The 12809-nt window shown below is 39.0% G+C and overlaps 1 protein-coding gene across 1 annotated transcript in view; it reads left to right on the forward strand.

Moving 5' to 3' along the window:
• The window catches only part of NSUN3 (NOP2/Sun RNA methyltransferase family member 3), a 60604-nt gene extending 56104 nt beyond the window's left edge, over positions 1 to 4500 (forward strand). The window contains exon 6 of the mRNA XM_005674810.3: positions 2733 to 4500. Coding sequence (XP_005674867.1) covers positions 2733 to 3003 — 271 coding nt within the window. The 3' untranslated portion in view covers positions 3004 to 4500. The remainder of the gene's footprint in view (positions 1 to 2732) is intronic.

Genomic DNA, 12809 nt, shown 5'->3' on the forward strand with positions numbered 1-12809 from the left:
TGTGGCTGCAGTTCTCTCTCTACTCTCTTCATTCACTCCTACTCCTCTATCTACATATCATATTTCAGAAAAGTGTTCAAAGTCACTATTAATTAATGAGTTTCTCAGTCCTTTTTACTTTATTGTTTTGAGTTAGTACATTTTTCAACACATTATATTTAAGGATGTCTAAAGGAGAGAGGGAAAAATCTTGTCATCAGTTTGCTTGTCTTGAGTTAGAATTTTTCAGTCCTTTAATAATTGAATATAGAAAACAGAATTTGAACTTACTTTCATAATGTGGATCTTCATTAGAAACCCCAATTATTTGGGATGTGCTCTGTGAAAGTAAGGGCTTCCCTGGTGGCTCAGATGGTACAGAATTCACCTGCAGTGTGGGAGACCTAGGTTTGATCCCTGGGTTGGGAAGATGCCCTGGAGAAGGACATGGCAATCCACTCTAGTACTCTTGCCTGGAGAATCCCCATGGACAGAGGAGCCTGGAGGTCTACAGTCCATGGGGTTGCAAAGAGTCAGATACAACTGAGCGACAAAGCACTTTGAAAGTGAAAGTTGCTCAGTTGTGTCCAACTCTTTGTGACCCCATGGACTGTACAGTCCATGGAATTCTCCAGGCCAGAATACTGGAGTGGGTAGCCATTCCCTTCTCCAGGGTGTCTTCCCAGCCCCGGGACTGAACCCAGGTCTCCTGCATCGCAGGCATAATGTGGGTCTTCATTGCTACTGCTGCTGCTAAGTCACTTCAGTCGTGTCCAACTCTGTGCGACCCCATAGACGGCAGCCCACCAGGCTCCCCCATCCCTGGGATTCTCCAGGCAAGAACATTGGAGTGGGTTGCCATTTCCTTCTCCAGTGCATGAAAGTGAAAAGTGAAAAGGAAGTCGCGAAGTTGGACACGACTGAGGAGCCTACCAGGCTCCTCCATCCATGGGATTTTCCAGGCAAGAGTACTGGAGTGGGGTGCCACTGCCTTCTCCGGGGTCTTCATTAGAAGCCTCAATTATTGGGATGTGCTCTAGTTGTTTAAATATAGGTGTGAGATGGGTCTGTCTGTGCTCTTGAATCCAGTAGAGAGAAGTTCTTGATTAGTAACTTCTCTGGGGTTATAACCACAGCATCAGGGCTAAAACTTTTCTAGTTTTCTCTCTCAGTAGATGACCTTGCTTCCTACTCTGCTTTTAACAAGACGCTCTATTGTGAACTTCCATTTACCTTAGAACATCCCAGTTCCCAGTTCATTCTCCCTTGCTGTTTCAGATGAAGAGCTGGAGTCCATCTTTTCTGAAGCGATCTCCTCCATTTGCAGCCTGAAGTCCTGGGACTGTTCTCCTGGATCTGCATCTGCAGATATGTTCAAATCTTCCCCTTGGTGTGGGGGAAAAACCTTCCTTCCCATCTTTTTCTTGAAGCTACATGTTCAGCTGGAAAAACCTTCTAAATTTTTTTCTAAGTTCTGATTTCTTTGCATATAGGTATTCTCTTGATGTCTGTCTTCAGTCCACTTTTTTCTCTTGTCCTTTTCCTGGGAAATCCTGTTTGTTCCCATAACTTCATCTGTTATTGAGCCCTAACCACTTTCCTTACAGTCAGGTGCTCCATTCCACCTACCCGTTAGTTCATTTCAGTTCAGCTCAGTACAGTCACTCAGTTGTGTCCGACTCTGCGACCCCATAGACCACAGCATGCCAGTCTTCCTTGTCCATCACCAACTCCTGGAGCCTCTTCAAACTCATGTCCATTGAGTTGGTGATGCCATCCAACCATCTCATCCTCTGTTGTCCCCTTCTCCTCCCGCCTTCAATCTTTCCCAGCATCAGGGTCTTTTCTAATGAGTCAGCTCTTTGCATCAGGAAGCCAAAGTATTGGAGTTTCAGCTTCAATATCAGTTCTTCCATTGAATATTCAGGACTGATCTCCTTTAGGATGGACTGGTTGGATCTCCTTGCAGTCCAAGGGACTCTCAGGAGTCTTCTCCAACACCACAGTTCAAAAGCATCAATTCTTCGGTGCTCAGCTTTCTTTATAGTCCAGCTCTCACATCCATACATAACTATTGGAAAAACCATAGCTTTGACTAGATGGACCTTTGTTGGAAAAGTCTCTGCTTTTTAATATGCTGTCTAGGTTCGTCATAACTTTCCTTCCAAGGAGTAAGCATGGCTGCAATCACCATCTGCAGTGATTTTGGAGCCCCCCAAAATAAAGTCACCTACTGTGTCCACTATTTCCCCATCTATTTGCCATGAAGTGATGGGACCAGATGCCATGATCTTAGTTTTCTGAATGTTGAGTTTTAAGCAAACTTTTTCACTCTCCTCTTTCACGTTCATCAAGAGGCTCTTTAGTTCTTTGCTTTCTGCCATAAGGGTGGTGTCATCTGCGTATCTGAGGTTATTGATATTTATCCATTAGAACCACTCAGTGTATTCCAAGAAAATGAGTTACTCCATACTCCACCTCCATCCTCCGGTCCTTAGGAGAACAAAACAAGAAAGTACACAAACATACTGTCTGTCTTCCCATGTGGATTGGTCTGATTATCATTTTTCTAGTCACTCAGGGATTTATTAGAAAGGAATAGTTGTAAGGCTGTTTGTAAGGCTATACACCCAAAGTTGTTACAGTCAGAGTCAGAGTGCAATTAATTTCAAGTACATAGCGTTCTTGCCCTCAGCTTCCATAGTTCTGTGTTCATGTATCTAATCAATCTGCATTTTCCTGATTACACACAGGTCTGCAATTAAGGCCTTACGTCCTGGAGGGCTGCTTGTATACTCTACGTGCACACTTTCCAAGGCAGAAAATCAAGATGTGATCAGTGAAGTTTTAAACTCCTACAGTAACATCATGCCTGTGGACATTAAGGAAATGGCAAGGGCTTGCTCCCACGACTTCACATTTGCTCCCACTGGCCAGGAATGTGGGCTCTTGGTGATTCCAGATAAGGGTAAAGCCTGGGGCCCAATGTATTTTGCGAAATTGAAAAAATCATGGACAACTTGAAATTGGAGATATGCCTTTTGTGAACCATTACATTGATAAGACATGCCTGTATTATTATATTTCTTTTTCTAGTCTCTCTGCATGTTAACATTTAAATAATAATGAAGTCACTTTCGCTGGATATGATTGGAATCCTATTTAGTTAATACTGTGGCATTTCAGAACTTTTCAGGTGTATGTTTTTCCTAGAAATGTTTCTATAGTAATGATTTAAGATGCTGCAGTTGGTGTTTGTTCTATATAATAAATCTACTGTATCTTACTTGGCCTTTTGTAGTTAAATTAATAGTAATATATGGTTTTAGGCATAAAATGTTTAGAAATACATTCTATCCATAATGTTGGTGCTTTGACCCTTTAAAAATGCACGTTTCCTGGCCCTCTTATCATTTTTCTCCTTATCAAATATACAGATTCTCTGAGGTTTTTTTCCCTTTTCTGTAAGAACTGATTGGTATTCTGACACTAACTTCTTAGGCAGCAGTATTTCTAGTTCTAGCAAAATAAGTTTCTTATTTGCCAAGTTGTTTTTTGTTACGAACTATCTTCTGTTTACTGCAAAGGTCAGTGACTCTATTGACACCAGCTTTATTTCTCCCCCGTTTTTTTTTTTTTTGTATTCACAAATACAAATTGAAAGGGTAAATTATGTTGAAAGGCCGTTAGAACAGCAGATTCACACACACGTTTGACTTTCGACATTCAGCTTGTAGAATAATGGAGTCTATCCAGCAGGCTATAAAGCAAGTACTTGAAACAAAACCAGAATGATTAATAACCGCAATAACTGAACTATATTTGGAGAGTTTTGCTACATAATTGCAGTCATAATGAGCACTACAGAATCTGATTATCTTACAGTTGCAATCTGGAGGGGCTTTTTATTTCACTCTGTTATGAAATGTTATCTGAGAGTATGATGTCACATATTAATGCACAAGAGGGAAATGCCTAATGAAAGTGGATTATACTATTACCAAAACTGAATACCATTTACGAAGCGGCTCTCCTTGTTTACACATATCCTGGGAATGTTGTGTACTTTTCTGTGTATGTACTTACAGTTTTGGCCTCAGGTTTGGATCTTCTGTTTTCTCTAGAAATTGCTTCACTCAAGAGTCCGAACATCCTTTTCCCACTATTAAGAAAATTTAGGTGGTGTATTTTGAAAGATTCCATCTATTTAAAAATAGCTTAAAAAAACTGTATAGATACAAAATTTTGTTAAATCTGAATCTTTTTGAATTATTACAGTCTGTGCATTTACACTAGAGACTGTTTACTCATTTACTGTTTTGTTGTTGTTTGATTTGCAAACCTGTATAACTGGGTTGCTATAATTGAGGAGTCCTAGAAAGAATTATTTTTGTATATTCATTGCATTAACCATTTTGTTTTCTCTGTATCTAACCAATATATTTGAAGAAAAGCTGGATCTCTTGGACTCAATCAGATATACCAGATAAATGCAGAAGAGTAATAATAATGGAAAAGATATTTTTTACGTGTGTGTGTGTATGTGTGTTTAGTTTGTCCTTATTGGTTTGTGTTTTCAGTTTGGAATCCTGCCTTCACTCACTGTGATGTTTAAAAAGTCCATTTTGTGTAGATTAATCGCAAAGTAAGTTGTCACAGTGTACTTTGTTGAATGTCATTGTTTTCCCGACACAATGCCTAATTTGAATACTTGGTATACCGTTGGATTAGGCCTTTCTATGATTCCTGAAAAATGCAAATTTAAATATACCTATGAGAAGGAAATGGCAACCCACTCCAGGGTTCTTGCCTAGAGAATCCCAGGGATGGGGAAGCCTGGTGGGCTGCAGTCCATGGGGTCGCACAGAGTCAGACACGACTGAAGCAACTTAGCAGCAGCAGCAGCATAGCTCACTATTGTTAGCAATAATTACAGTGAAGCATCTGACAATTCATTGAGCATTAAATATTTTTCTTCATATAATACTTTTTTTAACTTTAAAACAACTCCAAGAGTGAGTATCATGACTACCTTTTCTGAATGAGAAAACCCAAGTTTAGTGGTGTTCCTAGATAGCCAAGTCTATGCTGGTAAATAAAGAATGGAACCAAGGTTAAAATTAGCTTCAAAGTCCAGCTCCTTCTCACTATTCTGCTGTGTCTCATGGGATATAGTTTATAGGAACCCTAAAGATTATCAACTGGCTTTATCCTTATTCTTCATTGCTCAGCCTTCCCTGTATATGCAGTTCCCTATTCTCAGGGCATGAAAGGGTTAAGTAATACTTGGGGGAAGAACCCCAACTTTGAAGTGTTTCAGGCCATGTTTGAAGGAAGTACCTCTTGTGATTGCAATGCCCAGAAATCTCCCATGGAGGTATTCTGTGCCTTCCTTTTCTTTGCAGGTGCTGAATTGAAGAGTAGGAGTTTGGAGCAGCCTGGCAATGTCAACTGAAAAGCAAGGAGTAATTGATATTACTTTCTTGGCATTGAGTTACTTTCAGAATAGCTTTATAAAAATTTAGGTTGCTTACCAACACATTAACTTCTCTGCCATCAGCACGCTGAACAGCCCATAGTTTCAGAAATAGACTGTGAATAAGTGTAATGCATTTAAATGGTTTGTACTGAATTTTTAAAGCATCAGATATTATCTGTGGCTAGAAATCAAGGCAGCCTCTGGTTCTTTATACTATTACATATCCATATAGCCTTATACTGAAGATTGCATGCTACTCCCTTAACAGAATTATGAAAAATATCCTTTTATACAATGTCAGCAGGCACAAAATAATAGATACCACAACACTTGCTACATGAAGTAATCACAAATCTAATAGGCCCTTATCCAAGAAAGACTTTATGTCTAGAGATAAGCATCAGATAATCTGCATAGGCTAATGCAACTCATCTGAAATACAAAAGAAAATTGGAACCAGTACCAACAATTTTATTAGATGCCAAGAAGTCCTTTGATGCAGTTGAATGGGAGTACTTGTGTTATATGTTAGGTAAATTTTGCATTGGGGACAAATATAACAGATAGCACAATTTATGTTCATCTCATTTATATGGTTCAAATCAATGGTTTACTATCTTCTTTTCCTTGCCTTATTGCTGTACTGGGGAGGGAAGTAAGGATGATGCCCATTACTGATGTTACTTTTCAGGCTGACATTGTAGCTCTAATAGCACCCAGATCCCCTGAGTATCTGGAGGATATTCAGATGAAGGTTCACAAGTTAACTAATGTCTGCTGATTATCTACTACTTGTGCTGAAAGCCCTAACAGCATCTGTCCTGAAAACATTAAAAGTGATGTCAGAATTTGGAATGCCTTCAGGCTGCAAAGTCAGTAGGAAAGAATCATAGATGCTATATTGACAAGAGTCATTTCTATTAATATTACTTAGGCAACATTTAAAATAGAGTGGAAATTTTAAAAGAATTGATTTGGGATTCTCACTAGGGAATGATTAAACTATAGAGTGGAAAAACAAACTTAAAAAATTGACCTGTTAATTCAATGCTAAGATTTTGTAAAAAGAAGTTTCACTAAATCTAAGGGGGAAGAAAGCCTCGTGGAGCATATTCCTCTTGAAAATTTAATTAGCTCAATCAAATATTAACTCCATACCTTTCTGTAACGTTTCATAAATGAAGAAAGTAATTTTCTTGGTCATGTGATGTGATATAGCCATGTTGAAACTGGGTGAAAGCATATGCTACCTTAGGAAAAAGACCATTTGCCTCATTGGAAGCTGTTTGATGGCGTACGTCATGACTCAATTAAACTTGCTATGGCTTGTCAAAAGGAATTTTCTGCTGCATATTGCTGTGGAAGAGCCCATTACACACAAATAACTATATAACCTAGCAGAATCAACAGACTAAAACTGTATAACCTATTGAAAAATAAGAAACATCCAGCTTCTTGAAAACATCCTAGTTCTTAAAAACAAGTGAAAGTAAAACTGCAGATACTAACAAGAATGGGCAAATTAAGATGGGATTAGCAATGGTGATAGGAGAAAAGAGGGACTGGGCTTATTTTAGCTTATAATTGCTAAGTGATGTGATTGTTCATTTACTCATCCAAAGTGTTACTAACCTTAGTGAAATGGTAAACTTGGCCCTCATTCTGGTACTACAGTAATTTCTGGGGTGAGGGACTGAGGAATGAGAGGACCGGAGTGCTTGTGCTGACTCGTTAATTGATGTTAGTAGGGCAGGATTGCTGTGGCTTTGTAGCTCACTGCTGCCAATGCTCAAGAAAAGGGAAGGCTGGTGGCACCTAGCTCATTTGCCACTGGAAATTGTTTTGTGTGATATTTGTAGCCATGAAGAGCTAGTATAACTAGTTTTATTGATAGCCACCCCTCTTGATCATAAAAAGTGTTAAGTGTAAATCCTAGATTATGACAAATGTTTTTAACAAACACAATGTGTGTGCATGCTAAGTTGCTTCAGTTGTGTCCAACTCTTTGCGATCCTATGGACCGTAGCCCACCAGGCTCCTCTGTCCATGGGATTGTTCAGGCATCACTCATTATTAGAGAAATGCAAATCAAAACCACAATGAGGTACCACTTCACACCAGTCAGAATGGCTGCGATCCAAATATCTGCAAGCAATAAATGCTGGAGAGGGTGTGGAGAAAAGGGAACCCTCCTACACTGTTGGTGGGAATGCAAACTAGTACAGCCACTATGGAGAACAGTGTGGAGATTCCTTAAAAAATTGCAAATAGAACTACCTTATGACCCAGCAATCCCACTTCTGGGCATACACACCAAGGAAACCACAATTGAAAGAGACACATGTACCCCAATGTTCATCGCAGCACTGTTTATAATAGCCAGGACATGGAAACAACCTAGATGTCCATCAGCAGATGAATGGATAAGAAAGCTGTGGTACATATACACAATGGAGTATTACTCAGCCGTTAAAAAGAATTCATTTGAATCAGTTCTGATGAGATGGGTGAAACTGGAGCCGATTATACAGAGTGAAGTAAGCCAGAAAGAAAAACACCAATACAGTATACTAACACATATATATGGAATTTAGGAAGATGGCAATGACGACCCTGTATGCAAGACAGGAAAAAAGACACAGATGTGTATACCAGACTTTTGGACTCAGAGGGAGAGGGAGAGGGTGGGATGATTTGGGAGAATGGGAATTCTAACATGTATACTGTCATGTAAGAATTGAATCGCCAGTCCATGTCTGACGTAGGGTGCAGCTTGCTTGGGGCTGGTGCATGGGGATGACCCAGAGAGATGTTGTGGGGAGGGAGGTGGGAGGGGGGTTCATGTTTGGGAACGCATGTAAGAATTAAAGATTTTAAAATTTAAAAAAAATTAAAAATTAAAAAAAAAAATTAAACACACACACACACACACACACACACACACACACACACACAAAGAATACTGGAGTGGGTTTCCATGCTCTTCTCCAGAGGATCTTTCCCACCCAGGGATATAACCCGCGTTTTCTTGCATCTTCTGCATTGAGAGGCAGATTTTTTACCACTGGTGCCACCTGGGAAGCCCAATAAACACAACTGACATACCCAAACTACCTATCTTCTTCAGAGTGATGACTTTTTGTCGTATATCCTAGCACAAATAGTTTTTGTTAAATCTTGCATGTGAAGCTATGCCGTAGATGCATTATTTTCAGCTACTTAGTTAACCTGACAACATAGAGTTAGCAGGTTCTTTTTTCACCCCACAGTATTCAGTTGGCTGAAGCTACTGTTGATATAGTTTCAACAGAGGTGATTTTTGAACCAGGAGAATGGGTCAGGAGAGGTTTAAGTGGGGTTTGGAACATCACTCAGGTTGGGTCTAGACTGAGTCCATCTAGCATGTTTCAGAAGCAAAGGACACTTTTACAGTCCTGAAGGGTTTCAGATACACTATTAGGAAAAACATTACAACTCTTAGCAGAGTTTACACATTCATCTATCTGGTCACGCTCCCAACATTTGATGAGGACTTTAGCATCTAGCTCATGTCTTCCTCATTGGAGTTCCTACCACAGGCTGAATTCAGTATCACTGTGGGAAACAAATCAAATATTCCACCTTCCTGATTCCTTTACTGCCTCTTGCCCAATGCTTTCGTCTCCATTTGTCTTCAACTTACACTCATGGAAATTTCCTAGAATTTGGCATTATCTAGAGCCATACTCTTCCAGTGGACTTTTCTGTATGATGGAGATGTTTTATTCACCCTGGCCAGTACAGACAAGATGGTAGCCCTGCATGGTTATTGAACACTTGAAATGTGGCTAGTGTGACTGAGGAACACAATTTTTAATTCGATTGAATTTAAATGTAAATAGCCACATGTGGCAAGTGGCTACCATATTGGACAAAACAAATCTAGAATTTTTCCATTGAGGGAAATTTAATCTCAGTACCTTCTGTTCTAGCTTTCTTACTCTCTCATTCTCAGTAAAGCTGCAGTCCAATTTTCTTGACACCCCTGTTCTTAAAAGCTTACTGTCTTTTCTCTCCTGGTCTCTTTTCCTTACCCATCCTCGACCCAATGGTTGATAACTTAAAATTTTTCTCACAGTGCTTTCACCTCCTTCTTGCTTTTGCATTCTGTCTGGTATTTAAACTTACAACTCTAGGTAAGTTCAGTGGTCCATGCTTATACTGATGTATGGAGATGGATGATCATTATTTGGGAAAAAAAGAAAATCATATAGTAGTGCAGAGTGATGTTTTTTGTAAATTCACACACCTGTGCAGATTGATTTCACTACAAATGCATGCTCACTTGCCTCTCCTAAGACCTTAACTTGCTTTTAATAACTTTGACTGTTCTTTGGCCAGCTTCCTTTTCCATTCTCATTAATGAGTTTTCCCAGCTTCCGCTGTTCTCCACAGCTCATCTGTATAAACACTCTGCTCTTTTCTCTCAGAAGGTGCTCCCACCTCTTAGTTCTCTGAGAAAAATTACGGCCATCAGAGTGAATGTCCTAAATCTTTCCTATGCATACTCCTTCTCATTCTGTTTAGAAGCACCTCCATCCTTCTGTCCTCACAAGTTAGAAACCTGGAAGTTAATCTTTTCTCTCCTCTTCCTCACTCTCACCTCTTGATAATAACCAAATCTTACCTTTTTTATTGTTCTCTCTTGGTATTTTCGGCATTGCCTCAGTTAAGGTCACCTGAACTATTGAATTTTCTTCACAATTCACCTTTCCACCTGCTGCCTCACACCACACCATCCATGCTTTCTATTGCAGCTGAAGCAACAAAAAACCCTACAACAAAACCCCTGCTTAAAATTTTCTCAGTGACTCCCCATTGCCTTCAGGATGAAATCTGAGTCCTTCTAGCATTTAATACTAGGTTCTCCTGCTTTGAGATCTCTCACACACAGATATACAAACACAATTACATCCTCTTTAACCTCATAAAAATATGAATAATTCTACTGAGGAAGTCTGTTATCACAGTGTATAAAGTGTTCCAGCTTATTGATTGGATACTTAAAGGATACCCTTAAAATAACTTGTATTTCCCTCTCTATAATTATCTAGAATTCTTCTAGAAGATATGTTGTAATTTTTTTCAAAGTGATCTAGACATTTTAAAATAGTTTTTTTTATTTTTGTTTTTTTTTTTTTTTGCTCTTACACTCCTATCTGAAAGCTGTATAAATATATTTTGGGCTGCAATACTTAGTTTTTTTTTTTTTTAACAGCAAATGGAAAGAATAGTGAAACCATTTTTAAAAGCTTGTGCATTCAACTGAGAGATGTAAATTAAATAGAGAATCCGCTATATTATGGGCATGCTTAGGCATGCATACAATATGGGAAAATCTCAAAATGAAATAGGCTCAGTAATAAGGTTGGAATGCCAATGGATAAATCCATAATTGTCTTCTGGAGGATACTTCAAACCTATAAGGAATATCCAAGGGCAGAACAGTAGATGAGAATGTCTTAAAATAGAAGGAAATTGTACTTCAGCACATCAAGGACAGTAAAAAAAAAAAACAGATTATTAAAGTAGCACTTGCAGAATGATAGAAAAATCTTATTCTCTATAAACTTATCAGTTACTCCAGGTTTTTTTTTTATGTGAAAATTATTGTTATTTGGAACTACTTCTGCCTTTAAATTGATCTGTGACAGTAAATAGGTCTTATACTTTCTAAACCTTGGTTACCTAAGTTTTCAAGTAAAATAGATTATCTCTATGGGAAGTGAAAATGTTTTGAGTTATTACTTTATCACAGACATTGTTCCAAGTATTTATTTAAGTATTGTTTTATTTAATCCAATCTCTTTTTAAAAAAAATTTCTCTGACTATAGTTGACATTGAAGTTAAAGACTAATATTGGGTATAAAAGTCATGGGCAGAAAGAGACAGACAGTAGTAGAGAACTAACATAAATCTAAGAGACGTTGATATACAGAAGAGGAAGATCCGAGTAGGCAATGGAACCGTCCCAGGGAGAAGCAGGCAAGAGAGTCCAGTTGACAAGTACAGCTGCCCATGTTGGCTCACACTCTTTGGAATTATATTCTGTTTTGCTCACATATCGATGTACCAGAGAGTCTGATTGTTTCTCTTGCTTTTTTGCAGAAAACCAGTCTATTTCCAAGCATGATATTTTTCACTCTTATCAGTCTCAAACTTTGGTAATATAAGTACCCCCTTAAAGAGAAAAAATTCTCTGCAGCCCCAGTGCTTTTATTAAGTATTTATTTAGCTACAAACAGAACTGTATGTAATATTCTGTATACTTATAGTTTTATACAATTTTAAAATCTATAACACCCTATAAAAATTTTAAAAGTTGAAAAAGTTGAAATAAGTAGCATTCATTTAAAATTTCAGAGGATGCTGTTCTGTTGAAAAACTACATTGCCACTTAAAATCTGTGTATGATATCTGTTATTAAGGTATAGGGCTCTGGAGTTCATTGTCTTGGCTATCATGCATCCTATCATTTTTCCATTCTTCCACCAGTTTTCTCTATTTGGACTTCCAAAAAATCTTTATTGTTTTTGGTGGTGTCTTAGGATGCCATTTTATCTCCAACTGTCCATGAATCCAGATTTGTTTCTTAAGAATACTTTGAGGTTTGTTAGGTTATTTTCCCACAAATATTTAAAATAGTACTACTTGGTTTTCACTTACTGATAACAGAAACACCATAAGCACTGGAGCGGTCAAGAATCTGCCTGCCAATGTAGGAAATGCAAGAGATGCAAGATTGATCCCTGGGTCAGGAAGATTTCCCTGGAGAAGGCAATGGCACCCCACTCCAGTACTCTTGTCTGGAAAATCCCATGGACGGAGGAGCCTGGAAGGCTGCAGTCCATGGGGTCGCTGAGAGTCGGACACAACTGAGCGACTTCACTTTCACTTTCCACTTTCCTTCATTGGAGAGGGAAATGGCAACCCACTCCAGTGTTTTTCCCTGGAGAATCCCAGGGACGGGGGAGCCTGGTGGGCTGCCGTCTATGGGGTTGCACAGAGTCGGATACGACTGAAGCGACTTAGCAGCAGCAGGAAGATTTCCTTGGAGATGCAAATGGCAACCCACTCCAGTATTCTTTCCTGGAAAATACCTGGGCAGAGGAGCCTGGTGGGCTGCAGTCCATGGGATTGCAAAGAGTTGGACATGACTGAGCATGCACATACACACATGCACATTATTGTGACTATCAATGTGGAGCATCCTCTGACAAATGTGGCTCAGAGAGTTTGCCAGGAGAGAGAGAAGCATGTGGACATCATAATTTAAATAAAAGGATAACATGTCTTTGGTCCATAGCCCTT

The sequence above is a fragment of the Capra hircus genome, chromosome 1 (assembly GCF_001704415.2).
Source record: "Capra hircus breed San Clemente chromosome 1, ASM170441v1, whole genome shotgun sequence".
In the NCBI taxonomy this organism is placed as follows: Eukaryota; Metazoa; Chordata; class Mammalia; order Artiodactyla; family Bovidae; genus Capra; species Capra hircus.